This window comes from Lonchura striata, chromosome 6, assembly GCF_046129695.1.
Source record: "Lonchura striata isolate bLonStr1 chromosome 6, bLonStr1.mat, whole genome shotgun sequence".
Lineage (NCBI taxonomy): Eukaryota > Metazoa > Chordata > Aves > Passeriformes > Estrildidae > Lonchura > Lonchura striata.
Window position 1 is genome coordinate 53727803 of NC_134608.1, and position 27917 is coordinate 53755719.

The 27917-nt window shown below is 58.5% G+C and overlaps 5 protein-coding genes across 7 annotated transcripts; 1 reads left to right on the top strand and 4 right to left on the bottom strand.

Annotated features, from left to right (window-relative positions):
- Window position 1: 1 nt before the first annotated feature.
- On the bottom strand, window positions 2-2879 carry LOC110484945 (pepsin A). The gene is made up of 10 exons (XM_021555947.3): window positions 2595-2879; window positions 2016-2194; window positions 1778-1922; window positions 1477-1594; window positions 1246-1364; window positions 964-1163; window positions 727-843; window positions 515-653; window positions 345-437; window positions 2-257 (listed from the first exon to the last, which is right to left on the bottom strand). Exons 2-10 carry the CDS (start codon window positions 2069-2071, stop codon window positions 108-110), a joined length of 1137 nt encoding a protein of 378 aa, XP_021411622.1. The 5' UTR covers window positions 2072-2194; window positions 2595-2879; the 3' UTR covers window positions 2-107.
- A 2688-nt stretch (window positions 2880-5567) lies between these two features.
- On the top strand, window positions 5568-9134 carry VPS37C (VPS37C subunit of ESCRT-I). 2 transcript variants are annotated; one of them, XM_021556125.2, is made up of 6 exons: window positions 5568-5648; window positions 5960-6097; window positions 6681-6785; window positions 6858-7029; window positions 7260-7342; window positions 7613-9134. In XM_021556125.2, the coding sequence occupies exons 3-6, from the start codon at window positions 6693-6695 to the stop codon at window positions 8321-8323; spliced, it is 1059 nt and encodes a 352-aa protein (XP_021411800.2). In that variant the 5' UTR covers window positions 5568-5648; window positions 5960-6097; window positions 6681-6692; the 3' UTR covers window positions 8324-9134. The 2 variants fall into 2 exon arrangements, with proteins under 2 accessions (XP_021411800.2, XP_021411801.2); XM_021556126.2 differs by lacking the exon at window positions 5568-5648 and adding an exon at window positions 5662-5752.
- A 610-nt stretch (window positions 9135-9744) lies between these two features.
- Window positions 9745-14095, bottom strand: CD5 (CD5 molecule). The gene is made up of 10 exons (XM_077784331.1): window positions 14050-14095; window positions 13417-13509; window positions 12928-13209; window positions 12784-12846; window positions 12366-12665; window positions 10982-11269; window positions 10675-10806; window positions 10261-10314; window positions 9903-10007; window positions 9745-9830 (listed from the first exon to the last, which is right to left on the bottom strand). The coding sequence occupies exons 1-10, from the start codon at window positions 14093-14095 to the stop codon at window positions 9745-9747; spliced, it is 1449 nt and encodes a 482-aa protein (XP_077640457.1).
- Window positions 14096-16784: 2689 nt separating this feature from the next.
- CD6 (CD6 molecule) lies at window positions 16785-20601 on the bottom strand. Of its 2 annotated transcripts, XM_077784330.1 has the most exons (12): window positions 20547-20601; window positions 19322-19372; window positions 18924-19232; window positions 18556-18855; window positions 18400-18468; window positions 18168-18302; window positions 17948-18070; window positions 17768-17863; window positions 17562-17678; window positions 17370-17486; window positions 16964-17119; window positions 16785-16882 (listed from the first exon to the last, which is right to left on the bottom strand). In XM_077784330.1, the coding sequence occupies exons 1-12, from the start codon at window positions 20599-20601 to the stop codon at window positions 16785-16787; spliced, it is 1626 nt and encodes a 541-aa protein (XP_077640456.1). The 2 variants fall into 2 exon arrangements, 1 of the variants encoding a protein (XP_077640456.1); XR_013340202.1 differs by lacking the exons at window positions 16785-16882; window positions 16964-17119; window positions 17370-17486; ... (5 more) ...; window positions 19322-19372; window positions 20547-20601 and having other exon boundaries at window positions 17607-17678; window positions 17948-18009.
- A 1113-nt stretch (window positions 20602-21714) lies between these two features.
- TMEM132A (transmembrane protein 132A) lies at window positions 21715-27785 on the bottom strand. The gene is made up of 11 exons (XM_031504873.2): window positions 27655-27785; window positions 26612-26820; window positions 25985-26536; window positions 25553-25908; window positions 25001-25159; window positions 24732-24924; window positions 24519-24662; window positions 24243-24445; window positions 23752-24028; window positions 23350-23541; window positions 21715-23273 (listed from the first exon to the last, which is right to left on the bottom strand). Exons 1-11 carry the CDS (start codon window positions 27707-27709, stop codon window positions 22191-22193), a joined length of 3423 nt encoding a protein of 1140 aa, XP_031360733.2. The 5' UTR covers window positions 27710-27785; the 3' UTR covers window positions 21715-22190.
- Window positions 27786-27917: the final 132 nt, after the last annotated feature.

Consider the following 27917-nt stretch of genomic DNA (forward strand, 5'->3'; position numbering starts at 1 on the left):
AGAGGCTTCTCCACACCTTTATTGTCCTCGGTGGTGACAGGAGCACCGGGAAAGGGACAAGCCCTGCCAGCCACCGAGTTGGGAACATCTGGGATTCCCATCCCAGCTCAGGGCAGCCGGGACAGCCCCACCTTGTTGTTGGCCCTGTCAAAGATGACGTAATACTCCCGGATAAAGACATCCCCCAGGATCCAGAGCTCACCCTCCTCCGTGGGCACATCCATGCCTTGCAATCCCAGGGTGCAGTACCCATTATTCTGCTCCAAGGACATGGAAGGGGATGGTCACCAGCTGTTGGATCCCTCCCTCTATCCCCACAAACCCATTCCCAGTGGGATGCTCACCCTTAACACATAGGCTCTGGGCGGCACTGGGAATTTTCTGCCATTGATATGGAAGATGAGGTTGGGAAGGTTGCTGATGGCCTCACAGCTGATCTAGGGAGGAGGACATGGCAGGTTAGCGGCCATTCCAGCTGGGATCATATGTCCTAAGGAGCATCCTGAGGCCTCACCTCACCACTGGAGCTAGCACCAAGGTGCCTCATGAGGGTCCGGAAGGCCCGGATAGGAACAGCCAACAGAGTGGTTCCTGTGTCCACGATGGCCTGGCATCCCAAGGAACAGGCCACCGGAGTCTCACTGATGGAGACACTGGGAAGAGGGATGCAGGGTGAGCCTGGACTCCCCAAAACACCAGCTTGAGGGCAGGGAATACTAGGAATACCTCTCCATGGTGATCTGCCAGTAGGTTTCAGCAGAGAGCGGGATCCAGGAGATGCCTTTGGTGGTGTAGTAGGGATCGATGGCACCGAAGAGGACAAAGCTCCCACCTTGGCTGTCTCTGGAAAGGGAGATCCATTCAGGGTGGTTCCCAGCCCACCAACACCTCCATTCCCACTGGAAAATAGGGCCAGTGTGAGGGGAAAGGGAGAAATCCTCAGCAGCTTTGGCTGGGATTTACCTGCTCAGGTAGACAGAAAAAAGATTCCTATCCACGAGGTTTTCCATTATCATGTTGTCAAAGACAGGGGTGGCTCCAGAGGAGGCAATGCTTGGGAATGCCAATCCCAGGATGCCATCAAAGGGGGTGTAGTAGAAGAAATCCCCTGGCTCTGTCTCAGCCAGCCCAAAAATCTGGTGGCGGACATTGATGCCAGCAACCTGGGAGAGAGGAGACAGGTGTGGATTGGGCACGATCCCATGGGATCCCATGGGATGAAGGGGCTGGAGCACCTGGCCGTACATTGACGGTGTCATATCCCAGGACTCCGGTCATGCTTCCCGTGCCGTAGGCGATGAACAGGGTGTCATTGGTGCTGAGGAACGTGGAGGATTCCGCAGGATTGAAGCGGTTGTGATTCCCTGTGGGGGTGGGAAGCACAGGGATTGCCTGGGATTTGTCCCTTGGGAAAGACTGGGCAGAGGCTTGCGGGACTGCCAAAGGACACATTCCAGACTCATTCCAGACACCTACTGCAGGCTGGGCTGGAGCAGAAGACCGAGGGAACCCAGAGGTTGGAGGAACCGGTGTCGAAGACCACAGTGAATTCCTGGGGTGGGGTCCCAATGGAGATGGTGCCAAAGTACTCATCCTGTTGGAATGGGATTGGGAAGGGGTTAAAGGGATGGGGAAAGGAGAATGGAAAAGGGGGTAATGGAATAAGTTACAGGAATGGGGAAGGGACTAGTGTAATGGATAACAGGCCAATGGGATGGGGAGGGAGCCAATGTCCCCCTGTGCTCCCTGATCCCAGTTCCCAATCCCAGCCCCTCACATCCATGTAGTTCTCCAGGGGCTCCACGGCAATGCCTGGGAAATACTTGGCAGCCAGGTTGTAGGGATGCTGCTCCAGGTAACTCTCCAGCAATCCCTGCTCCTGCAGCCTCTGCCGCAGCGACTTCATCTTCCTCAGGGGCACCCTGTGGACAGGGACCGGGATGCATCACCGGGATGTGCCATAAGGGATCACCCCGCACCCCACATCTCTGTTTTGGGGACCCCCTGGGGCTCACCTGGTCTGGAAGCCCTGGGCCAGGCCCACCAGGGCGAGGAGCAGGAGCAGCTTCATGGTGGGAGCTCACGGAAAATTTGCCTCCGATCCCAGCCCCGCTCCTTATATCCTGGCTCCGGTGTTTGGCCGGAGGCCCCGATAAGAAAGGCAAACTGCTCCTGGGATGGTTATCAAAATGTCCTTAAGAAAGGGGAGTGGGAATGTCAAGCCGGGGGATCCCCATATTCCTGGGGGGATTCAGGCCAGGGTGTTGGGTGGGCAGGAAGCACTCCTGGTTATTCTGTGGAAGCTGGTGGGAATGCAGGGTTGTTTGTACCCTGAACCCTCTAATTCCTTGCTGGAGGGTTTGAGCCAGACGCTTCCAGGAATGGGGCAGCCACAGCTTCCCTGGGAATTCCATTTGCAGGAGTGCCTCACCACCCTCACAAGGAAGAATTTCTTCCCAATATCCCATCTAAACCTGTCCTCTGCTAGTAGGAGCCATTCCCCCTTGTTCTGTCACTCCAGGTCCTTTTTCCAAAGACCCTCTCCAGCTCTCCTGGAGCTTCTTAAAGTGCTGGAAAAGGCTCCAAGGTCTCACCAGATCCTTCTCCTCTTGCCAAGGCTCCATGAAGAATTTTCAGGCTGCCAGGTCCAGATTTTCCATTCTGGGAATCAGCCAAGCCTTTCTCCTTTCCAGCCGCCTACAACATATCCCATCCTCCTTTCTTTTTCCTCAGGGATAATCTGATGTTCCATTCCTTTTCTCCCAACATTCCCCATCCAGGTTCTTCTTCATTTCACTCCCCCAGTGCAACCTAGCACCATATCCTCAGACTCTTCTGTCATTCTGAGCTGGGATGGGGCTGATTCCAAGGGAGGAATGCCAGCTCCAGCCTTAGGGAGCCTTTGATCTCCTCCAGGACAAGGTGACCGTTCCAGGAGCCATGGATCCAGCACGTGGTGACATGACCGACGCCAAGTTGCCCAATCCCACTCCTGTGACCTTCATCCAGAGGCATCCAGAGCTTGGCTTTCCCCCAGCTCGTCCCAGTTTTCCCCCAGTTCAGAGACTCTGGATGTGGGAAAGGAGTGACAGGAGAAGGGGAATGGCTCCCAACTGGAAAACAGGATATTGGGAAGAACCTCTAACCTGTGAGGCTGGTGAGGCCCTAGAATGGATTTCCCAGAGAAGCTGTGGCTGCCCCATTCCTGGAAGTGTCCAAAGCCAGGTTGGAGAAACCAACCTGGAATGTGTCCCTGTAGATTTTGTAGTTACCAAGTTTTCCTCCTTTTTTTGGCCAAAATAGTTGAAAAAACAAAAATATTAACTTTTCCCAGAGCTATTTATCCATTGAATTCCCAGAACTGCCATCCCAGGGGATAAGGATTCCTGTTTTCTCAATGGGTAAAAAACCACATTTGCCCAGTTATGGGAAGTTCTAGGACAAGCTTATTGTGCTGCTGGTAAATCCCATCAAAGCAGAACAATGGATCCAGCAGGGATGGATTTTTGGGTGGATGATATCCACAGAAGGAAGAAGCTGTGGAATTCAGGACTGGGGAAAAAATGGGAATTGCTATTTAGCACTAATTAAATCCAGAATAAAATCTGGGAGGACAGAAAACTAACCACTTTTAGGGAGTGAAATGGCTTCCTGGGAGAGAAATCCTGGATTTTCCCAACCTTGGTGGGAAATGGAGGGTGTGAGATGCTGGATCCTGAAATAATCCATCCAGGAGCAGGTGGCCTCCCTGCCACAGCTTTCCTTGGCACCAGAGGGCACCACAGCGTGCAGAGATCCCAAAAACCCCCAGCTGGAAAAATGCATCTGGAAGCTTTCCCTGCCGGTTGATGCAGGGGCTGGGTGAGGATTCCCAAACAATAAAACCCTCCCAGAATTTAGGCTTTTACTGGGAAAATTCAGATTTTTAATGTCATTTGGATGTGGAAACATCCCTTGGGATGAATTTAACTTCCATGGGAATCACCCTCTGGATCAAACAGGGATTTTTCAAGCTTTTGGGGCATCAAAATTCGTTCTGACAAAACTTCCTTAATTTTATCTCGGCAGCCTCCCAAAAAATTCCCCTTATGGAGACAGAGCTTTTCTTGGAAATGGATTAATGAAGTCAACTTTTCCAGGCCCTGTTCCCAGTTTTTCTTGTCCCTTCCCTAAAGGCTTTTATCACCCGGGTGCTTTATCAGAACTGTCAGATGAAAGGAGGGAAATCTGACGCTCCCGAGGTGTCAAATTTCCAGGATTTGATTAAAAATATTTAATTAACTTATCAAGGAAGCCCAGGGATGTTGGCTGATCCTTGTAGGAATGGAATTTTGCAGAATGGGACCTCAGGGTGCTCAGGTCACCTTTTCCTACCTGCTGTGGGTGATTTTGGCTGGGATTAAGATGCCATCCAAGGGAAAAAAACATGTGGAAACATCTTTTGTGGAAATTAAGGATATTAATGAGCAGTTAATGGGAATATTCTTCCAAAACCACCTGTTTATCCCAAATTTATTTCTGGATAACATTTTAAAATGGGTATTTTTCCATTTCTTCCGTGCAAATCTGAACACAATTTTCCCTCTCCTCAAACCTTATGTTTTAATAGAAAATGTTAATTAAACATTTTCCAGCTTTTCCAGGTCTGTGGAAACTGCTCTGAAAGAAGATTGGAAAATGTTTTTTTTTCCTTTTGGCAAGTCAAATCCCTTTGCTTTCCCATGGCACTGGTTTATCAGCCACACTGGGAACAAATTGTCCTTGATTTACCCGGAATTATTTGGGATCATATGACTCCAGTTTGTTACACAACAGCTCTAAGGTGATGGGGTCACAGGTGCCTCTCCCAGGTCCCAGCACTTCTGGAACAGCTGGGTGACCTTGCCCAGACTTCCAAAGTCTCCCCAAGGAGCAGAAATCATGGAGCTCTTCCCCTACCTCATCTTTGCTTGGGTTTTGGGAATGTGGACTTACAGGTGGAAAAGCGTATTTTGGAAAAGTTGGATTTGTGGAGCGGGTGATGGGACTGAAGCTTTCTCAGGAATATTCCTGTGTCATGCGAGGAGGTATAGCCAGGTATTCCAGAGGAATTTGCTTTGATCCAGCTGGAAGAACCCGACATTTTATGAATTTTTGGGATATTGCCGAGGTCTGTGTGTGCTTCCTAAACCACTTCCAACCTGGCCTTGGACACTTCCAGGTAGTGGGCAAGTGCAGCTTCTCCGGGCATCTCGCTTTGCCCCCTCACAGGTTAGGATATATTCCCGATATCCAATTTAAACCAGCCCCGTGTCCACGCCGAGCCTGTCCCCCTTTCCCCATCGCTCCACGCCCTTCTCCAAAACTCCTCTCCAGCTCTCCCAGAGCCCCTGGCACCCCGGAAACACGAAGGATATTAATTCCTAGAGCAGCTACATCTCGGGGAGAGCCCCGCGGGTAGCCAAAGAGCGATTATTGATTAAAAAATTCCATTAAATTGATCCGTGCTCCCGCCCCCCCCAACATGGCGGCGCTGGGCGGAACCACCCCCCTCACGCCGGGGGGGGGAGGGGGCGCCCCTCCCGCCCCGCCGGCAGTGGTCCCGCCCACTTCCTGTTTGTGCCGGAAGCCGGAAGCTGCGGCGACCGGAGGGTCGCGGTGGCGCCTGGGTGAGTCCGGGGGAGGGCCGGGTATGGGAATAACGGGACTAACGGCGGGATAACGGCGGGATAATGGCGTTTCTCCCGCCGCGGCGTTCGCTGCGGCCCCGCAAGTAGGTAGCCCTTTGCGTCCACTTTCCTGAGCGCCTGTGGATGCTTCCCAGAGCCACCCCAAGCTTACCCAGTCCCACGGTTAAACCCCGCTTCTCCCTCTTAATCGCCGTGAAACTTAACTAGTATCCCCTGAAAGACCCAAAGCAGATGATTTGTGCCCCACACCTGCAGCGCGGGATTTAATTCCCAGTTTTTCCCCCGGACAGGTTTATCTGGATCGTGGGTTGGGCAACCCTGAGCCTCAGCGTGGCTGTTGCGGCATTCCCGGTGTAATATCCTTGGATCCTTGGGATGTTCCACCTGGTTGAGAGGTAGAAGAGCTTGGAGTAAATAGTACAGCGCAGGTGTGTTGTGTTTCCTTGTTTTTTAGGACATTCCCCACATTATTCCATCCCACCTCTTGGAATTTACACCACACATGGGATGCTTGCTAAACATACCAGACAGCTGGGAATATTTGGGATAAATCATGGATATGGTGCAGGAAGTCCATAATTTCCCTGATCTTTTTGTTAATTTCAGTGAATTTCGTGGCAGGAGGGTGGAATTAGATGATCCCTAAGGTCCTTCCCAGTCCTGTGGGCATGGTGGGATATGGTCAGATCCCAGTTTCCTTGCTGGGATGGGATGGAGACTGGAACGAGGTGGATTTTGGAATGGGATGGAGACATCCAGCTGGAATTTGCAAGTCGGGGCTGTGGGTGGATTTTTCCTTGTCAAAACAGCCTGGGACACACAGAATTCCATCCAAATAGGCTTGGGAAAGGTGGAAAAGTCTTTTCTCAAGCAGGAGTTGTGGGAATGTTTCTCCCTCTCAACTGGAACCCAGTGCAGCTTCTCCGAGAGCTTTAACAACCCTGGATTTCAGTTGGAAACCTATTCCCATCTGGATTTGGGAATTGATTTGCCTCTTTTTCCATGTGCCAGGAATCTTGGAGGATGGATTCGCTGAGGAACCGGACAGTGGAGGAGCTCCAGGAGCTGCAGGAGGATTCCCAGGAGATCGAGCGCTTGGCTTTGGAATCCCAGGAGGTTTGTGCCAGGAGTTGGCTCCGGGGTGTCCTTGTCCCCTTCCCCTTGTGCTCACTATCCCAAATTCCATAGGTTCAGGAGCTCCAGCTGGAAAGGGAGATGGCCCTGGCTGCCAACCGGAGCTTGGCCGAGCAGAACCTGAAATTCCAGGCGCCGCTGGAGACGGGACGCAGCGACCTCTCCAAGAAATACCAGGAGCTGCAGGAGCTGGCTGGGAGGTGCAGGGAGCAGAAGGAAAAGCTGGGTGAGCATTGGCATCTTCGCCCGGGAAGGATTCTGCTTCCTGGAAAACTGATATCCCTCTTTTTTTCTAGCAGCTGGAGAGGTCGAGGGTGTTGTTCCTCTTGGATTTTCCTCCTTCCATCAGCAGTTCCCAAGCTCTTTCCTGTGGGCTCTTTGCTGGTTTTTCCCTGGTTTCTGTCCTGTGATAGTGATTTTTCCTTGCTTTTTCTTTCCTCCCTTTGTTTTTCCCAGAGAAATTCTCGGCAGCATTGCAGCCTCAGACTTTGCTGGATCTCCTCCAGGTGGAAAGCCAGAAGATTGAAGAGGAATCTGAGGTGAGTTTAGGACTTAAATCCATTGGGAATTTCCGTGATTCATTCTCAAAGACTTGCAATTAAACCCAGTCCCTAAAATAATGGATTATCTTTGGAGTCTGTTGGGTTTTCTCCAAAGAACCGGATCCATCCCTGTTTGTGTGTGGGTGTTGCTCCTTGGGATGTGGCTGGGAGAAACCTAAATCAGGATTTTAGGGAAGGGGAGCAGAGGGATGCAGGGTTGGAGAAGAAGGATGCAGGAATGAGCCCGAGGCTGTTGCTCTCTTCCAGAAAATGGCTGAGAAATTCCTGGAGGGCGAGGTGCCCCTGGAGACGTTCCTGGAGCAGTTTTCCGGGATGAGGAAGTTGTCCCACCTGCGCCGGGTCCGAGTGGAAAAGCTGCAGGAGATCGTGAGGAAGTCGGAGGGATCCCAGGAGCGCACCAGGGACTCTCAGCCTCCTCCTCCTCCTCACGTTCCCACGGATCCACCAAAACCCTTCCCATCGGGATCTCCGGCCTTCCCTCTGCCCTACAGCCTGGCTCCGGCCATTCCACCTGGCCCCACTGCCCACGGAGCGCTTCCTCCCGCCCCTTTCCCGGGATCTCCGGCCACCGTGGGACACGCGGCTTCCTCCCAGCCCAGCTCCCAGTCCACCTTTCCCTACCCGCTTGCTCCAGCTCCTGGATATCCGGCGGCTTCCGCTGCCGACTCTGCGCCGGGGTATCCCAAATCCACCTCAGGAGGCTTTTCCTGGTCTCCATCCCGGGGCCCACCACAGCCCTTGCCCTATCCTGCTCCCCATCCCTCTCCTCCCCCTGCCAGACCAGGATACTCTCCCTACATCCCACCTGGACCAGGGAGACCGCAGTGTCCGTACCCCACTCAGCCCCCTCTCCCGAATTTCCCAATCCCAACGCAGGCTCCCTATCCTGGGCCTCCCCCACCCTTTGGATACCCCCCACCTCCGAACCCTCAGCGTCCTTCCTGGCCTGGTTACTAATCCAGGACTTCTGGGGAGCATCCTGTGCTGATTCCTCCTTCTTTTGGGGACTGAGGAAGAGGAGGGATTCCAGGGTGTTGCTCCTGGATCCATCGGTGCAAAGGAATTACACGGGAGAAATCGCGGCTCTGGAGGTCGGAGCGAGAGGCAGGGCCAGACCGGCAGAAATCCAGAGAGGAGAAACCTCCAGGGAAACCTTGGAGCACCTTCCAGTGCCTAGAGGGGCTCCAAAAGAACTGGGCAAGGACTTGGACAAAGACTTGGAGTGATGGGATAATGGGGAATGGCTTCACACTGTCAAAGGGTGGGTTTAGATGGGATTTTGGGAAGAAAATCTTCCCTGTGGTGGTGGTGAGGCCCTGGAATGGATTCCCCAAGGAAGTCATGGCAGCTCCATCCCTGGAAATGTCCGAGGCCAGGTTGGACAGGGCTTGGAGCAAATAGGGATTGGAAAGGGATTGGAAGTGGCTGATCCCTGTGATCCCTTTTCACCCTAACCATTCCAGGGCAGTCAGTGGGAGTTGATGACTCCCACCCAGGCCTGGGCAGCCTCCAGTATTCCCGACCTCCTGTGTGGTTTTTTGGGCTCCTCACATCTCCCTTCTCAGGAAACACTTGGAAACACTTGGAGGGAATGACAAACGATGGAAATGGGATTTGCTTTGCTCAGCACTTTATCCTTCAAATCCTGCCTGTATCCCTTTAAGTTATTTATAAGGAACAGTTACTAATGGACTAGGATGAGGGATTGATGGAAGCAATTCCATCCCTGGGATTAATTAGAGTAATAAAACTGGATGAATTAATTGCACTCCGGAGTCATGGTCCTGCTTACTTTGGGAAACAGCAGAACATCCGGATAAAGATTGATCCCCTTATCCCTTCCTGGCATCCAACTTCCTTTGGATCCCATCACTGAAATCTTTCACTCTCTCCCAGAACCGTCTTCAAGCCTGCTTCAGTTTTTGCATTTCTTGCATCTATCCCTGGGATAAAAACCTGGGAAAAAGGTGTTTCCCTGTCCCGCTTTTCCCTCCTGATGGGAGTTTGGGATCACCTTGGGATAATGGAAGGAAGAGGACGAGATGTAATTAATACAAAACCCCAATTTTATTACAAGTATTGGTTATTAAATATCTCAGACTCATTCTCAGTATTTCCACCCTTGCATCCTTATCCTTTATCCATCATCCCAACTCTTTACCCTGGTTTGGAGAAGCTGGTGATCCCACTAATTCCAAAGGGCTCCTTGCACCTCCCCCCAGCTCTTAAAATTCCTATAAATAGCTTAAAAAAAATCCCAAAACCCTCCTTTTCTCCCATGAGGAGGCTGGGAACTGCTCCTGGAAGGGTGCTGGAGTGCTGGGATGCCCCCAAAGCTGAGGTGGGAGGTGGGATCAGCTCCTTTGGGAAGCGGGGAATCACAACCTGCGGGCGGAGTGCAGGTCGTAGTCGCTGTCCGAGGAATTATCCGGAGGGTTGGAACGCTGGCACGCTGCTTCCAGAGCTGTGGAGAGCATGGATGCAGCTCATTGCATGCACGTCCATGGAAAAGGAATGGGAAGGAGCCAGCACTTACCTGGGTAAGCAGAGAGCTGGGAGCTCTTTTTGGGGGGCTGAGCGTAGTCGTTGTCCCCTCCCTGTCCCCGAGGCCTTGGAGCAGTGCTGGAGCGGTGGAAAGACACTGGAGAAAACAGCAGGATTGGGATTTTGGGGTTGGAACAACATCTTGGAGGGAACAAACCCACTTGGGAAAGGGCTGAGTAAAATTGGTCTCTGCTTCAGGCCCGCATCTCCTGGATGAGTTAGATTCCAAAAGGAAGCGAGATCCAGGGCTCTTGTGCCAGGATCCAGAGGGGAACAGCCCGCCCAAACCCCAGATCCATCCCCAGGAACTCCAAATCCCATTCCCAGCTCCCCAGCGAGCTCCTCCTCACCCGTCTGGTTGAGTCCCGTGGGGCCGATCCACTGGCGCTGCTTCTTCTTGGAGACTGAAAGAGAGGGGGAATTGTGCCTCCAAGGATCTTCCCGATCCTTCCTGCAGCTGCTTCCCCCCCGCCAGCCCCATATGTCATCCCGAATAATCCCCCACAGGATCCTCCACCTGCTCTTTTGTGTCTGCTTGGAGCTTAATCCCTCTTCCCGCTCCCACACTGTGTGGGACAGGCTTGGGGACAATGGGGCAGGTCTGGGGATAATGGGACAGGGGGATCTGCTAGGCTGAGCAGCCAAATCCCACCCCCAAGGAGTTTAGGGAAGCATCCATGGAGCTGCCAGCCCTGAGTCAGGATGTGGGGATGGTGGAGCAGGAGAAGGAAGAAAAGGATGAGGATCCCGAGGTTGTCCCCTACTTCTCTTCATCAGCTTCCGATAGGCAGGAGGGCCACAGATCAGGAAAAGGATGAGGAAAAGCAGCAGGGCCAGGCAGATGCTCACGATGGTTCCAGCAGAAGTTCCAGTGGGAAGCGGCTTCGAGTCCTGGCCTGGGAAGAGCACGGATGTCACCAGATGTGCCCAGCTGGAGCTCGGTGCCAAGATGTGAATATAAACTACCCCTCCAGGAACCCAAATCCCACGTGGATTTGGTCCCCCCATCCCTGCCCGTTCCACAGGTGTGGGAATTCCAGCTCCCAGCACCGCAGGGATCATGTGGCTTACACACAACTCTGCTCCGGGAGCAGCTCCGGATATTCCCACGTCTGGGCTGGCAGAGGTGCAGGGGCTCAAGCCCACAGGTGACTCCCGTCGAGGGAGGCTCCCGGATTTCCATGCTGGAAGTGAGATTCCCGCAGCCCAGCTCCCGGCAGATCTGCTGGCCACGCTTGTGTCGCTGCGCTGCTCCCGAGTCACACAGATCCCACCACTGTCCCGCGTGGAATACCTGGATGTCCCCTTCGCACGGAGTGGGGCCAGCTGCCAGCCTCCGCAGGGCCCGCGGCTGGGAACCTGTGGGAGAGGGGTTGGATCCACAGGGAGGGGTCAGACCCGTGGGGACGGGTGAAATCCAGCAAGGAGAGGGAGCAGATCCATGTGTAGAGGAGGATCAGACCCCTGGGAAGACAAGGGTCAGATCCATGGAGTGGGGGCAGAGCCACAAGGAGAAGGGAGTCAGATCCATGGAGATGGATCAGACCTGTGGGAGGAAGAGCCAGAAGCACAGGGAGGGAGGAGTCAGACCCACAGGCAGACAGGGATGATATCCACAGGGATACCACTGGCACATGCTCCTCCTTCTCCCAGCACCAGCTTCTGGCACAGGGATGTTCCCAGCATCTCCCCTCATGCCACAGGGATTGAACCAAACCAGAGCCAGGCATGGAGGAGCTTTGAGCTCTTCCCATGGGAAATGCAGGATGGAAGCTGGCTCTGCCAGCTGCCGCAGCCCATTAAACCCCCAAATCCCACAGGATTCCAAGCTGGGGCAGATGGCAGAACCCACAAGGAGGCTGCTTCAAGCTTCACGGCTTGGCTCTCTGCGCCATGGAGCTGGCACCGAGCTGATTTCCAGGGAAACACTCCTGGAAAATGACAGGGAGAGGCCTGTGGCTGGGAGATGCTCATGGCAAGGGGAAGATGCTTTGGAAGGGACGTGCCTGTAGCGGGGAAGAGGGTCATGGAAAAGAAGGGATGTGCCTGTGGCAGGGAAGATATCCAGGGACATGGATCTTCCTCCTGAAGCAGGGAGATGCCCAAGGTGTGGAAGGTGCTCAGGGAAATGCCCGAGGCGTGGAAGCTGCTCAGGGAGCTGCCCACAGCAGGATGCCCACAGCATGGTGCCTGCCAGTGTTCCCACCCGCAGCTGGAATTTGGGATGCTGCCATGGCCTTTCTCCCTTCCTGGCTCATCCTCCTCGGAACTGCCACGCTGGGCACTGCCGGGAACTGAGATTTCCTGTTTGCCTTTGCACCCCGGAGAGGAAGAGCAGGAGTGGGTGGATGGGGCCCATGGGGCATGCTGAGATGGGGCTGGTTCTCTGTTCCGGCCCCAAAATCCCCCCGGGGTATCCCAGTGGAGCCGGAAATCATGGATGCTCCATTCTCACCCGAGCAGGTGATGAAGACGGGCGTTTTCCCCCGGGAGCTGGTCCTGTTGAAGCAGTCCAGCAGGGAGTGGCTCCCGCAGGAATCCACCGCCTCCCACCGCACCGGCAGGTGGATCCCTGGATCCGGCTCGCCGTGGCTGCTCCCAGCAGTGCCACAGCGCAGTTCCCGGCAGATGGCGGTGACCAGATGTGTCCAGCTGTGCGGGATGCTCGCCACGGCCCCCCACAGCCCCTGCTTGTGCAGCTCCAGGAAGCCGGAGCAGCTGAAATTCCCGTCCACCAGCCGCAGCCTGGGGGGTCCTGGAGAGGGATTGGTGATTGAAGAGGAAGTGTTATGGATTGGGATGGCTTTTTTTCCATTATCTACTGAGAAGTTCCCAAATTTGAGGCTATGGATTCCTCGGGATGAGGTGCTTACCCGTGGGCTCCGGGGTGGTGGCCGGGGGTGTCGGTGGGGGCTCGGGAGTGGTTTTCACTGGCTCTGGAATGAGAAGAGAAGGGACCACGTGTGCATGGATGATCCCTAGGGATTGAGGTGGCCGGGCTGGGGGTGCAGGCTCACCTCTACAGGCAACAATGACGTGCTCCGTGCAGTTTTCCAGCTCCCAGCGGCATCCCAGTGAGTGTCTGCACCTCGTGGGCTGACTCTGTGGCCCTTTCCCACCAGGAATGATGAGCTCCAAGGGCTCAGAGATCAGGGGGCCGCACTCCAGCTGCTGGCAGACCCAGTCCAGGTCACTCACGCTCACGCTCTCCCAGCAAATCGGTCTCCATTGATTTTCCAAGTTCACTTCCAGTATCCCAGTGCAGCGACAGCCGCCTCTGCTGAGTCTCAGGATAGGTCCTGTGGGAAAACACCAGGAAAACACCATCATTCGAGGCTTTCCTTCCCTTCCCAGCGGGTTTTCACCCCAGGAATGATGGAAAAGCCCTTGGTGGGGGCCTTGGGAAGCAGCGCAAGTAATGGGAGCGTGGAGGGGCTGAGGGAATGTGGGGGCCTGAGCTGGGACCCCGCGACGCCGCTTCCGGATGATGCAACTCCAGCACCCGCCGGGCTCACGGAGCTGTGGAGGCATTCCCAAAGGGCTGCTCCCAAAATTCTCACTTGCAGGGATCCAGGCGGCTCCTCCATGGTCAGGGATGGCTGCGAGAAAGAGCGGAAATGGGGTGTCAATCCCGCATCCCGCCCTGGGGACCCCGAGTTGGGGACAGCGGCTCCGCTGCTTGACCCGCTGATGGTTCGTTTAGGGAAAAGGGGATTTTGTGGGGAAATTGGGATTTTTGGGGGAGAAAGGTGGTTTGCTGCCACTCCATCCATCTGCTGGGGGATCTTTAGGGCTGAGAAAAGACAAGGGCCCTGCAAATTACCGCTAATTAGCCCTGCTCCTGGGGGGAATGTTCGGGAATGGTGCCATGAAGAGGGAGGGAAGGAAGGGAGCCAGCAGGGAATGAGGATATGGGGATACCTGGCTGCCCTCAGCACCATTGGCTCAATCTCGGGGCCCTGGGGACCCCCAGAGTGAGGTGGGTGGGGGTTTGCAGGGTCACCAGGGTTCTTCCCATCCCAAGCCCCAAACTGTGGCTCACTCAAGGTGCCGATCCCGCCTGGAGCGGGAAAACCGTGGGGGAAGGTTCTGCCACGAGACCGGAGCGGGGCACCGAGGTCAGGGTGCCTGATACTCACCCCACATTCCCAGCAGGAGGCACAGGATGGGCAGCCGGGTTGCCATGGGCTCCGCTGGCGGGATGGGGGCACGGGAGGCTCCGGGGGCTCCGCCGCCTCCGCTGCCCGGCCCGGAGCAGGCGAGGGAGGGGGCCCGGGCAGGAACCTGCTGTTTTTCCTCCCTCTGTGGTTTTTTGACGTCACCTCTGGGCCCGTTTGAAGACTCCGTTGCCTCCCTGGGTCCCGCCAAGCACGAGAGGAAAGGGGTGAGCAACATGTGAGGTTCAGCCCCTGCCAAATCCCGGGGTCTCCACAGCTCTGGGAAAGGGAGGTAGTGGATATATCCAGTGCCAAGGGAGGTTTGGGGGTTCCTGAGCCCCCCAGAGTTACAGAGGAGTTGGTGCCCATCCTGGCATACCCTAAAACCCTGTGATTACCCCCAGGAATGGGATGGGGGCAGGTTTTATCCAGGCACATCCCAGGTTCTGGCATTCCAGGGACACCCTACACCCCTGCAAGGGCACGTGGGGCACCAGCGGTGCTGGACCCGGGCAGGGCAGAGGCGTTAAATTGATTGTGCCCTAATTAAATGCTCTGAATCCAGGTCAGGCATGCTAATGAGGCAGCTGATTTCCATTGACTCTGTGGTATTCCTGCTGGAAGGAGAGATGGATGGAGCTTCCCATCCCATCCTGCTCCACCATCCGTGGATGCTCCAGTCCCCATCCCTGGAGTCGGATCTCAGCATCTGGGTGCTCCCTGTAGCCATCACTTGTTCCCATCCCAGTTATCCCAGGGCTTCTGCTCATCTTGATGGGAGCAGGCCCCCATATCCCACATGGGGATCCTGGAGCTGCTCCCCACCCACTTTGGCTTTGAAAATTCCCTGGAAAAGGGGTGCAATTCCCAGGCCTGCTCCCACAGGAGCAGTGAGTCCTCCCACAAGACTCATGCTGCAATCCCCCAGAATCAACCTAAAATTTGGGATTCACCTCAAACATCCCAGGACACTGTGCCTCTAGGAAAGATCCTGTTATCCAGGGGTTGTGTGACCCCCATGGAGATGGGGTGCCTGGGGTCCAGCCCTTCCCTCAGAGCCGTGACTGCCTCTGGAGGCCATGAGATCCCAGGGATAGGATTTGGGTTTGGATTGAACATCTGCCTCGCCTCAGGCGCTGCGAGTCAGCTCAGCATCCTGAGCGTGCCGTGGCAGCTCGGGATGATTGGAATCCCTTCCCGGGGGAGTCTGGGGGGTGCTGGGAAGTACTGACAACGCTGCCTGCCGTGAGGAGCCTTTTAAAAAGCAAGAGCTGCCTTTGGAGTGAGCAGGAAGGGGCTTGTCGGCACGCTGCTGGGATCATTATGATGAGGAAAAGGGGGATTTTCCGGGCGGGAGCAGCTCGGAGGAAGGGTTGGCACTGATGTGGCTGTGTAGGGATGGAGGTGACACCTTGGCTGGGTTGTCACGCTCCAAGGGCACTGGTATCTCCAGGGAACTGGTGCCCCCAGGCTCTTGGTATCTCCAGGGAATTGGTGCCCTCCAGGGCTTTGTTATCCCCAGGGAATTGGTGCCCCCCCCAGGGCTTTGGTACCTTCCATGGCTTTGTTATCCCCAGGGAATTGGTGTCCTCCTGGGAATCAGCATCCTCAGGACACTGCTACCCCTCTCACATTGAGATCTCACCCAGTACATTGATACCCCCTGAATTTTGGGACCCCTCCAGGACATCAGGACCCCCCACAATTCATCGATCCCTCCAGACCTGTCCATGCCACAGTCCCAGCCATCCCAACATCATCACCTCCCTCCCAGCCCCCCTGGCACCCGGAGCCAGGAGCGAGGCTGGGGCACCCCCTGTGCCCGCTCCGCTCTCAGCCCTCGCCTCGCCCCGTGCCCTTTGTCGGGGTTTTGCTGCTATTTTGGGATTTCCTCCGTTGTTGTGGCTCCTTTATGCGGGGCCTCTCGCTCAGCAAACAGCTGGAGGATGTAGGGGGGGCCCACATTTTCCACTTGGGGTGCAGCTGAACCCCGACCTCCTCCCCGGGGAGACAGAAATCCGACGGCGGGGCCGGGGCGGGAGCAGCCGACTTGGGATGGGCGGCAGCAGGGGGGCAGAAGGGTCCCAGTCCCGGGGTGATGGATGGGTGCTGTGCCCCCTCCCAGCTGGGAGCACCCCAAATCCCAAAGCTGGGATGCTGCTTGGCTCCAGGAAGCTGCTTGGCTCCAGCTTCCTGCTGGGATATGGATGGACTGGGAGGTACTGAAGGGTTTGGGGGCTGTATCCCACCCTCATAGGGCACCATCCAGTGGGTTTGGGGTGGCACCTCAGTGGCTTCCCTTCCAGCATCCCTGGAGCCTTCCTGGACAGGATTTATGGACAGCACATTCCCAGGATGGGGACTGTCTCAGAAAGGTGCAGGCAAGCTCTGGGGGGACATGTGGGACTTCCATGTCCGCCCTTCCTGCAGATTAATTCCCTCCCCTGGTGCTATGGAGCTGGATTGGGGCCCTGCTGCCCCCTTCCCTGCTCCTGTGGGCTGGGAGTGGGATATTTGGCCATCTTTGTGTCACTTAATGGGCAAGTGGGAGCACTTGGTGGCCCAGCGGGGTCACTGTGGGGATGTTGACACCTCTATGGACAAGGGACATGGTGGGAAAAGCTTTTAATGGCAGCACAGAGGAGATGGCTGGAGAATTCTGGAGGAGATAGCCAGAGAATTCCAGGAGATTTGGCCTCTGGAGTGGTGGGACAGGCTCAGTAGGCAGAGTCCTGGATGTCATCATAGTCGCTGCCCTCGGAAAAGTCGGGATCCTCCCCGTGTTCCCCCGAGGGACAGGATGGATCTGACCAGCCTGCAGAAACAGAGCCCGTCAGGAGGATTTGGGAATTCCTGGAACTGCCTGTGTGCCCCACCTCCAGCGTGGGATCCTCACCTGGATGTGAGGAGGGATCTCCAGGGGGCTCCGGCTCCTGCACGTTCTCGTACCACTCCCCCGAGGAGGTGCTGGAGCTGCCGTCGGGATCGGGATCTGCCGGAGCTGCAGGTACCCAGGGCTGGGAGGGCACTGGGGTGGGCGCTGCCAGGGGAACTGGGGGAACTGGGAGGAACAGAGACACTGACTGGCACTGTCCAGCCCTGCTCCTGCTCCGTGGGGTCCCATTTCCTCACTGAGGTTGAACTCATCCATCTTCCCATCCTTGGGGTCCATCTATCCCTGCTCCTCTACTTGGGGTCCCTGAACCCCCATTCCCTCCCCATCCCTGCGGTCTCTGCATCCCTTTCTCCCATCCTTGGGGTCTCCTCATCCCTGCTCCCATCCCTGCTCCCACACTTCCCACCTGTGCCGCAGCCATGGCCGGAGGCTGCTGGGTGCCACGGGGTGCCATGGGCAGGGGGGGGAATGCTGCCATTCCAATAGGGCTCCATGGATGAGGATGAGGATGAGCTGGAGGAGCTGCGGAGCGGGGCGCTCGGCTTGGTCGGCTCTGTGGGAATAAGGACATCAAATGTGGGAACAAAGACATTGGAAGAAGGGGTGGCCAGCCTTCCATCCATGGGGGTCTTACCATCCTCAGGGAGTGGCTCCATCCTGTTCTGGCTGGGTCTCAGAGGGAGAAGATCCTCCCGGGGATGGTGGCGCAGGGAGTCTGTGGGAAGGGGAGAGGGGTGGGAACATCCTGGTGACAGGGATCCCAGGACAGGGTGTCAGGGATCCCAGAGGAAGTGGGATGCTCACTGTAGAAGGTGGACAGGGCGACGGGAGGCTTGCTGCTGAACTCATAATATTCCGAGTCGGAATCAGAATCCTTGGAAATGGCTGTGACCAGACGGTCTGGGGGGTGACAAGGCGATGTGGCATCTGTCACCAGCCAGCACCTCTGGCCCCACAGCCCCTGGGGGGACCTGCCAGACCCACCTGATCCTTTGGGAAGACTGGTGGGATTCTCCCTGTAGTCATTGGGGATCCTGGAGTGTGTGTTGGGGCTCTGGGAGCTGTGGGTCACCAGGACTGGCATGGGTATTCCCAAGGAGGACACGGCTGTGGGGACAAGGGGATGCACCACTCCATGGCTTGAGCTGAGCCCAAAAAGTTGGGGTTGTGTCCTAATTCCGTGCCGGGATCCAGAATTCCTTACCGCTCCTCTTCCTCAGCCTCAGCAGGGCAGCGGAAAAGGCCAGCACAGAGAGCAGGAGCAGCGCAGCCAGCACCAGGCACACGACAAAGAGGGGACTGTCCACTGGTGTCCCCAGGGTTGGGGTCTCCTCCTCCGCTGGGACAGAGAACGGACACAGCTCATCCCACATGAATATTTCCTCCCGGGAATTTTACCCTGATCCCAGGGAACGGCCACGGGCTCAGGCACTCACCGTGCAGGACCGTGACATTTCTGGGCGTCACCTCAGCTGCAGGCGTTGGTGTCTGCAAACCCTGGGAGCCTGGAAAGAGCGGGAACAGAAATGAGATGCTTGGGAGAGAGCAGGACCCAGGCCGCGCCTCAAATCCCATGGGGAAGGATGCGGTACCATTGCAGATGACCCCGGCAGCCCAGGATTGGTAACAGGGAGCGGATTTATTGAAGACCCAGACGCACTGTGCCAGCGAGGGCTCCAGACTCCCGCACAGGTACGTCATCTTCCCGGGAAGCGTGTGCCTGAAGGCAGGCCGCTGGAGCATATCCCCGCATCCCAGCGTCCGGCACAGCACCGTGGCCTCCGTCTCGTACCAGCTGTTGTTACACACCGTGCTCCAAGTGCCACGGAAAAACACCTCTACCCTGCCGGCACATCCGTCCCGGCCTCCGGAGAGCCGCCACTCCTGGTGTTCTGCGGGAAGAGCACAGAGATGAGGATGCGCCACCCACATCCCTGGCTCCGGAATATTCCAAACCCACCTGAGCAAACCACGCCGGCGTCCTCCTTGTGGCTGCAGTCGTGCTCCAGCACGGCCGGACATTCCCAGAGGTCCCGCTCGTGTCCCTCGCATCCCACCTCATCCCGGAGGATGGGGCCGTGCCCGCGGCCGAAGGTGGCGTTGCCGGGGGCTCGCACGGCGTGGCCGCACCGGAGCTGGCGGCACACGACGTCGGCGTCGGGAATGTCCCAGCCGTCGTCACACACCGTCCCCCATGTCCCCTCCTGCTCCAGCTCCACCCGGCCCTCGCAGCGGCTCCGGCCGCCCGCCAGCCGCAGCGCTCTGGGACCTGGGAGATGCACTGGGAAGGGTGACCTGGCGTTATCCCAGAATCCCAAAAAGTGAGTGCAAGGATGTCCCTCGCCCTCCCACACTCACCTGGCATCACTGAGGTGTTCCCGGTCGGAGTACTGGGAGGTCCCGTCGTTTCTGTGGGGACTGCGGGGAGAAAGGACAGAGGGATGAGGAGCTGAGCCCCCCAGGATTCCCAGTCTGGAGGAGTGCATCCCAAACCCACCAAAATGTGGCCAAGAGGATTCTCCCAGCTGTGAGTGGCACAGCGGGAATCCCCCCGTGCTCTGGCAAAGTGGTCATAGAGCTGTTGCATCCCAAAACTCAATCCCTGAGTGCCCCAGGATGTTTCTCAGGGCTAAATCCTGGTGTGGGATCTGCTGGGAGAATTTGACCTTAAATATGGGAATACTGGAAGATGTCTCAGCAGTGGAAGAGCTGAAAATTGGGATGTCATCCTGCATCCATGTTGTTCCCGCCTTCCGGTTTGTCCCTGCAGACACAGAGGGGCTGGACCTGTCTGTACCCACCTGCCTACACCCATTCCAGAGCCACAGGTGAGTGGATGATCCAGTTATCCCTAAAAATGCCCCATTTGGCTCCTCCAGGGGGAAGGATTCAGCCCCAGAAGTGAGACATCCAGGGGGCTGCTTGGGCGGGAATCCTGGGAAGAGGCACCAGAGCTGGTGCGGCGTGGGTTGGAGTTAAAATGTTCAAGGAAAAGGCCAGGGATGAGGGGAGAGCGTGGGAATGAGCTGCTCCAGGTGGGGATGGAGGTGTGAGAAGGGCGGAAATGGAGTGATGGGGCCGTTTCCTGATCAATTGGAGGCCTCGAAGCAGCTCCTGGCAGACATTTTGGCAACCAAACAATCCCAAATCCTGCCAGGGTGGGGAGGACAGGTGGCATCCCATCCCAAATCCAGGGAACACAAAAGAGACAGGCTAGGCTTTAGGCCGTGAGAGTCACCCCGTTCACGAAGGGATTGTAGGTGGGATGGCTCCGAGAGCACCTTTAGGGGCTTAGGTCCTCTTCTGGGGGATCCCAGGGTGCTTTTGGGGGTGACCCAAGGGAGCCTTTTAACCCTGAGGAGAATCCCCAAGGCTTAGGATACCCTTTCAGGGGATCCCCTTCCCTCCATCTCAGTGCGTTAAAGGGCAGCATCCTTCAGCACTGACACCCCTGCTGGGGACCCCCCAGGACCTCCAGTGCTCCCCATCCCAGGGAGGTGGCAGGTCCCCAAATCCGTGGCTCCACCACGCCAAGGTCCCAAGAGAGCGACGGCAAGGGCCAGGATGGGGGACAGTGACATACCTTGTGCAAGTGCCACGGCAGAAAGAGCCACTAAGAGCAGGCAGAGCTCCCCCATCCCCTCAGTGGGGAAGCCCCATGGAATTCAGGGGTCTGGGATTCGGGGGGCTCCTCTCTCAGCAGCTTGGGGACGTGGCTTGGTCGTGTCCCCGTGCTCCGGCAGCTCCGGGAGTGTGGCAGAGGGCAGGAAGCCGACTCAGTGCTGTGGGGTGGAGGAGGGTGATGGGGTGGCTCCATCCTGCCCTGGCGGGGAGGAAGCAGGGTTTTGGGGACCCCAGAGACCCTGCGGGGCATGGGAGCCTCGTGGATCTGGTGCTCCCACCCCGAGGGATACAGATCTGGTGGAGCCATCATGATCTGCAGCTCGTTTGTGCCTCCGGGTCATCAATTTGTGGTGGTGGCATGGGGGGACTCGGGGCCTCCCGAGATGTGGGACATCTGTGGGGTGATGAAGAGACAGGAATTCCCCTCTTCTCTCTATTTTTTGGAGGCAATGTTACCTGCAGCTCCACATCCTGAGCATCTTCCAGCATATCAGGATCACCCCAGGAGCCTCCAGGAATATTAGGGGAGGGGTAAGGCTGGAATTTCCATGGATGGGAGGTGGGGCATCCCAGGAGATATTGATCCCCACCGTGGGTGAGGGCTGGGGTCCAGCTCAACACCTAGGGATCCAGAATGCTGGGAAGCTGGGACAGGACTCCAGCCAGCCCATCTCAACGGGGTTTGGGGAAGTCTGGGGAAGCTGGGAGCAGGGGGATGGGGTGGGGGATCTCCTGCTGTTACCCAGGTGTCTTGGGATTGTTGGGACTTACTGGGAAGCTGGAAGAGTGGGAATTCCCATGGCATCCCTCAATAAAGGGAGGTGCTGAGGGGACATTTGGGAATGTCGGGGACTGGCCATGGGGAGGACATGCAGTACCAGGCTGGTGTTGGGGTTGGAAAGGGGGAGGAGGAGGATGGCAGGAGAGGGAGCAAGGAGATCCCTTATCCCAAGGTGACCCCAGCTGGGCCACAGCCAGGCCCAGCCTTGGATCCAATCCCGTGACCAACTCCCACGTGGAGCCAAGGTCAAGGGCACGTGCCCATTCCCAGGAGCCTGGCACTGCCATGGGGGCAGGGTGGGACCCGGTGTCAGGATCAGAGGAGATGGCATGGAGGAGAATCCCAATTGTTTTTTTAAATACTTTAATTTTGTAACAACGTCAGAATTAAAAATTTTCCATAAATACTAGTCCCTGGCAGCCCCTTCCCGGGCATTCCCGATAAAAAATGTGTACAAAACGGATGCGTGGCCGGGGTGAGAGTGGGGGGGACACAGGATCCCCCCCGGGATCAGACCACAGGAATCATCACCACCATCATCATCACCACTATGAACACCATGTCGCAATGAGACCCAAAGCAGTAAGAGCATCCCAAATTCCTCTCCGGTGCCACCGGGATCCCGCCCCAGTAAGGATAGGGCTGGGAAACCCCCCCTCACCCTCTGTGGGCATCTCGGGGTGGTCCCAGGAGGCCACCAGTGGTCCCTGGCCCATCCCGCTGGGAAGGGGGGTCGGTGTCCCCCCAGCACGGCACGGGGAGGAGGTCGGGCCCTTACTGGTTTGCCCGGGAATTGGGGGGTCCGGGAGTCACCCCTCGGGGTCAGGAGCTGCCGCGGATCCTCTCCATGTAGCTCCGGAGCTCCTCGGGATCCCGCAGCCCCATGTCCTCGCACACCCAGCGGATGTCGTCCTCGCTGGCCACTAGGATAGACTGGACGTGGGGGGTGGCCGGGGGGGGCTCCTCGGGGACACGGGGGGGGCCAAAGGTGACAAACTCCACCCGCTTCCTGCGGCCGCCGCCTGGAGCCGATCCCTCCTTGCGGGGCGGCGGCGCGCCGGGGGCCGGGGAGCCGGGGGGAGCCCCGTCCTCGCTGGAGCCCGGGGGGCCCCCGCAGCCACACGGGGGGCCCGGGGATGCCGGGGGTTCCGGCTGCCGGCGATCCGGCTGCTGCCGATCCAGCTGCTGCCGATCCAGCTGCCGGCTCAGCTCCTCCTGGTCGGTGCCCAGCCACACCCAGTTGTGGGGCTGCGGGGCCGAGGGGGCCCCGCCCGGCTCGGGCAGCTCCTTCTGCTGGTAGCGGAGCACGAAGAAGATGCAGTTGACGAGGAAGATGAAGATGGCGAGGCAGAAGACTCCCAAGAGCACGTACATCCCGATTTCCAGGTCAGTCACCCGCTCCGGAGCCTTCACCATCTCCTCCTCCTCTTCCTCCTCCTCCTCTTCCGTGCCGGCACGGTTGCGTCCGTAGCCTTCCTCCTCATCCTCCTCCGAGGAAGACCCCTGGAGCTTGGTGGCTGCTGGCCCCACGCCCGCGGGGTCCCTCTGTCCCACGGTCACCGCTTCCCCGGACATGGCACCCTCAGCCCGCGGGAAGGGCCGGGGGCTCCCGGGAGAGGGGACCCCCACCTCGAGCCAGGCGCTGCCGGTGGCCAGGGCGGCCGCGCGGTGCCGGCCACGCCGGCACACATCCGAGGGGTGCAGGCTGAGCTGGAGCAGGGCCCCCCGGCCCGGCCCCTCGGCCACCACCCATGGGTGGGCAGCGGGGACCCCAGGGGAGCCCCTGACTGTGGCGACGGCGCGGTCGAGGGACGTCACGGTCAAGGCCACGTCGTGCCACCCGTAGAGCTCCAGCGGGGCCAGCGTGTGGTCGGAGAAGGACAACCAGATGGACAGGGTCGCTTCCTGGCAGGATGACAAGCGGGATGGCAGAGGTTTGGGGGACACCGGGGCAACTGAGGTCACTCCCCACCCATCTCACCTGCTTGAGGGCCCGTAGCGTGGGTGTCCCCAGGACGGTGGCGGTGATCACAGCAGGATGATCCGGCTGTGTCCGCAGGGATAAGGAGAGCCCAGCCACCACCTGGGCGTGGAGCTCTGTCACCGTCACCTTCTCCTCAGAAACCACTAGCATCTGCTCCCCCAGGATGGAGTCAGAGAGCGGGGAGCGCACCTGGAAGCAGCTTGTGAGTCCCCCAACATTCCTCACGGCCGCTATTTCCTCTTCCCATCCTGTGCCAGCCCTTCCAGCTCCTCAGTTCCCTCTCTCCCTGTATCCTGCCCAGCTGCTACTGGGATCATTTCCAGTCCCCCAGCTCCATCCCTGCAATGTTCCCACACCCACAAATCTTCCCAGGGTCCCCCAAACACCTCCCCCATTTACCTCCACAGAGGTGACTCCAGGCTCCCGGCCCACCACCACAGCCCCCGCTTCCAGTGAGGCCACACGGGGATCCTGAACACGGGTCCGGGCAGCCACCAGGTGGGTGACATCCAGGAGCCACTCAGGGCCAGGCAGGTAGGACAGGTGACGGCCACCATCCAGGGGGTGGGCCACAAAGTGTGCTAGGACACGGAGCCCCGTACGCTGGAACTGGGGCCGGCAGCCGCGCGCCCGCCGCTCCGGCTCCTCTGCGGGGTCCTCAGACTCCACCACGGCACTGGGGACAGGGGACAAGGACAGGGTGACAAGAGTCCCAGGATGAGTGACAAGAGGTTCCCCAGGGGCAGGGGAACAGGGACGGCAGGACAGGGTGACAAGAATCCTGGGACACAGGAGTGTTTCTGGGGGCTCACTGATGCATCCCCACATGTTAGGTCCTGGCTCCATTCCCGTCTCCCCCTTTTCTCACCATCCCATTCTGTAGGCCTCACCTGTCAGGCCCGCCAGGCAGTCTCCAGCCACGCAGCTGCTCCAGGATGGGATCTCCCAGCTGGACACGGAGCGGAAGCAGCGGAGCCCAGACGGAGAAGCTCAGCTCTGCCCGCAGCCGGCGCACCCAGAAATCCACGCGGGCCCCCCGTGCCCCTCGGCTCTCCTTGCCCCCCACGAACACCAGGTCGCAGGAATCCGACACCTGCAAGGGCACGCGGAATTCCATGGGAATCTCCCAGGGTGAGGCGGGATGACAAGAGGATAGCAGGACTCACCTGCAGCACTTGCTTGTCAGCGGATTCGCATCCTACGGGATCCGTGAGCTCGGACACTCCACCCCCCGCTTCCACAGCCACCAGTTTGACCGGGATAACGCGGGGGATCCCGGTCAGTGGCGCCGTGTTCAGGATCTCCAGCTCCTGGAAGTACAGCGGGATGAGGGGAGCATCCCACAGGATGGAGGGCTAGAATGGGATGGGGACACCCACCTGCACCAGTGGGACAAGGGCACGGACATCCCGCTCCGACACCTGGATTTCCCAGACCAGTTTGTCCTTCTGTGCCTCGGGATCCTGGCCGGGATACTCCACCTGCCACGTGAGGGGCCGCGCTGGTGCCAGCCCCCCCGTCCCGTTTTCCACTGCCACATCCAGGTGTAGGAACGTGGCCGGCTCGGACACCCTGCATCACCGCACTGGGATCAGGGTGGAACAACCCGTAATTCCCACCGGGGTGGGGGTATTGGGATATTCCCTACCTGGAGCTGTCAGAGTTGGCAGGGACGTCCCCGAGCCGCCGGCAGGTCACCACGGCCGTGGAGTGCTTGGGACCACGGGAACGCTCCAGGTGCACGCTCCAGGCACTGGGAATTGTGGGATGGGCGGAGACCACCTGCAGGCCCTTCTTGGCCTTGATCCTGTGGGAGCACACAGTGTTACACAGTGTCACACACTGTCAGACGGTGTCACACAATGCCCCAAAATGTCACACATTGTTAAATAGTGTCACACCATGTCAGGTGGTGTAAGACAGTGTCCCACAGTGTCACTCACAATCACTCAGTGTCACTCACAGTCACACAATGTCACACAGTATCAGATCCTGTCAGCTGGTATCACACTGTGTCACAGTCACACTGTCACACAATGTCACTCAGTGCGCATGGTATCAAATGTTCACATACTGCACAAATTGCCACACAATGTCACAGACTGGCACACAGTGTCAGTCACTCGCGGTCACACACTTCCACACGCTGTCACACACTTTCACATAGAGTCCCACACTGTCCCGCTGTCCCCGCTCTCACCTCAGGGTCAGGCTGTTGGCGGTGAAGTTGTGGCGCAGGGCGATGGTGGCCGTGAAGCGCTGCCCGGGCCGCAGGGGGACATTGGGGACACTCAGCAGCACCTTCTCATCCAGCCTCACCTCCTGCCGCTGTTCTGGCTCTCCTGCCCGCAATTCCAGCGTTCCCAGGAATCTGGGAGCCTCCCGCTCCCGACCCCCGCACTCCCCCACGCTGTAGTGCAGCTCAGCCGGTTCTGGGCGCTCTGGAGGCTCCACGGGGTCGGAATCCCGCCGGCGGCTCCGGTGGGAATGGAGGGATCCCAGGGAGAACCAGCGTGGAGGGATCTCCAGCTCCACCACGCACACGCCCAGTGGGGTCTGCAGGGGAAAGGGGGTCCTGGGATTAGGCTGGGGGGGAGATGTGGGTCCCCAGGGGCCCCAGGGTGGCACTGACCTGCAGACGACATGTCCCCCGGGCCACCCGCCCGTGGTGGTGAGCGTGGAGGGTGACACAGGGGAGATCCTGAGCTCTGGAGTGATCCCAATCCCTTGAAGAATCCCAGCTCCCAGGGTGATCCTGCTGCTCACGGTGGTCCTGGTCCTTGAGGTGGTCCCAGTACTTGGGGTGATTGTGGATCCCAGGGTAGTGCTGGTCTTTGGGGTGATGCCAGTCCTTGGGGTGATCCCGGACTCTATGGTGGTCCTGCTGCTCAGGGTGGTCCTGGTCCCTGGGGTGGTCACGATCCCCAGTGTGATCCTGGTTCCTGGGGTGATCCTGGACCCCAGGGTGGTCTCGGACTTCAGGGTGATCCCAGACGCCGGGATGGTCCCAGTCCTTGGGATCATTCAGAGTCCCGGCATGATCCTGCTTCCCAGCCATCCAGTCGGGCCCGTGCAGATGGAAGAGGACACGTGCCACTGGCTCAGCAGGGGACACAGAGCTCTCCAGGGACACGGCGCGGATGGCCCAAGCTGCTGAGCCGGGGGGGCTCTCCATGGACACCTCCTGTAAGGACACCGGGATGGTGGTGGGGGCCGGGACACCCTGGGGTGGCCCAGGGAACACAGGAGTCCTGGTTACCTGGCGGATGCTGAACGGGGCATAGGTGGCCTGGACCAGGGCCTGGGATCCAGCACGAAGCAGCAGGAATGTCTCGGAGCGGGTGTGCAGGGAAGAGTTGGGTGCCACGTCCTGATCCACCCTCTGCAGCCGGTAGGACTCGGGCACTCCAAGGACCTCCAGCTCCGCCGGCAGGAACACGGGATCCGGGGGCTCCCCGTCACCCCTCACTGCAGGGACAAGGACGTGTCACATCCCGCAGGGACACAGTGGGAATGGGAATGCACAAGAGTGGCAGGTGGGGGTCTTTGTGCCCACCTTTGCAGCAGCACACAGGGTCACCCCTTGCCTGGGCCACCTCATTCTGAGGTCACCCCTGCCATGGTTATCCCAGGGTTATCCCATCCCTGCATCAGGACTGGGGGGGCCACTCGGTTCCCCCAGTCCTGGCTGTTCCCTGTGGGAATGCACTCCCCACTGGGAAGAGCGTTGGCACCGTGTCCTGCAGGGTGGGATCCAGGTTCATGGTGTCCTCATGGTGCCCAGATCAAAGGGATCCCTCATTACAGGGAGCAGATCCCACCTGGATGCCCATGCAGGGCTTCCTCACGGCTGGGATTTGATCCCACCTAGGGGATCAGGTGTGCGGGGAGAAGCCAGGCAGATCCCGGGATGCGGGGGGGAGTCCCTCGGGCGGCGGGTTCCCGTGGGGACTGGGAGGAGAATCCCCCCTCGAGATCCCAGCGGATCCCACGTTGCCTGGGTGACCCCCTCGGGATCCCAGGCGGGGGAGGGGGCACGGATCCCCGCAGAATGGGGGACGTGGATCCCGGGGAACGCGGAGAAGGAGGGGGTGAGGTTGCCCCGGCTCCCGGGATCCTGGCGGAACGGAGGGACCTCGAACGTGGGGAAAGGAGAGAATCGACCCGGGCTGCGGAACCACGCGGGAGCGAATCCCGGCAGGACGGCGGGAGGGGTGCGGAGCGGGTCGGGGTCGGTGCCCGGTGCCGTTCCCGATGCCAGCTGCCGTTCCCGATGCCGTTCTCGGTGCCGTTCCCACTTACCCGGGGCGCAGAGCAGGGCGGCGGCCAGCAGCGCCAGCCGGGGCGCCGAGGCCATGGCCGGAGGGCTCGGTCCCTCCGCCGGTGCCGGCGGTACCGGTGCCGCCGGTGCCTCCTGTCGCTCCGCCGGTGCCTCCCGTCCCTCCGCCCCCGCGCCGAGACAATGGGGCCGGGGCGGGACCGGCACCGGCGCCGCCTTGTCCCGCCGGGTCCTAAAGCCCGGCCGTGCCCGGGGCTCTGGCTCCTGCTCCACAGCCCGAACCACA

Coding starts and splice junctions, on each gene's coding strand:
- CD6 (XM_077784330.1), bottom strand. CDS start 20,601: ATGGGGGAGCTCTGCCTGCTCTTAGTGGCTCTTTCTGCCGTGGCACTT. Junction 18,856..18,923: donor CGCCGGCGTGGTTTGCTCAG/GTGGGTTTGGAA, acceptor CTCTTCCCGCAG/AACACCAGGAGTGGCGGCTC. Junction 18,303..18,399: donor AAATGTCACGGTCCTGCACG/GTGAGTGCCTGA, acceptor TCTCTGTCCCAG/CGGAGGAGGAGACCCCAACC.
- LOC110484945 (XM_021555947.3), bottom strand. CDS start 2,071: ATGAAGCTGCTCCTGCTCCTCGCCCTGGTGGGCCTGGCCCAGGGCTTC. Junction 1,164..1,245: donor TGGGATATGACACCGTCAAT/GTACGGCCAGGT, acceptor CCTCTCTCCCAG/GTTGCTGGCATCAATGTCCG. Junction 654..726: donor TGGCAGATCACCATGGAGAG/GTATTCCTAGTA, acceptor CCCTCTTCCCAG/TGTCTCCATCAGTGAGACTC.
- VPS37C (XM_021556125.2), top strand. CDS start 6,693: ATGGATTCGCTGAGGAACCGGACAGTGGAGGAGCTCCAGGAGCTGCAG. Junction 7,030..7,259: donor GGAGCAGAAGGAAAAGCTGG/GTGAGCATTGGC, acceptor TGTTTTTCCCAG/AGAAATTCTCGGCAGCATTG. Junction 7,343..7,612: donor AGATTGAAGAGGAATCTGAG/GTGAGTTTAGGA, acceptor GCTCTCTTCCAG/AAAATGGCTGAGAAATTCCT.
- CD5 (XM_077784331.1), bottom strand. CDS start 14,095: ATGGCAACCCGGCTGCCCATCCTGTGCCTCCTGCTGGGAATGTGGG. Junction 12,666..12,783: donor CACCACCCCGGAGCCCACGG/GTAAGCACCTCA, acceptor ATCCCTCTCCAG/GACCCCCCAGGCTGCGGCTG. Junction 11,270..12,365: donor CGTCTTCATCACCTGCTCGG/GTGAGAATGGAG, acceptor CCTCTCCCACAG/GTTCCCAGCCGCGGGCCCTG.
- TMEM132A (XM_031504873.2), bottom strand. CDS start 27,709: ATGGCCTCGGCGCCCCGGCTGGCGCTGCTGGCCGCCGCCCTGCTCTGC. Junction 26,821..27,654: donor CGCCCTGCTCTGCGCCCCGG/GTAAGTGGGAAC, acceptor TTGTCCCTGCAG/TGAGGGGTGACGGGGAGCCC. Junction 23,274..23,349: donor CGCTACGGGCCCTCAAGCAG/GTGAGATGGGTG, acceptor TCATCCTGCCAG/GAAGCGACCCTGTCCATCTG.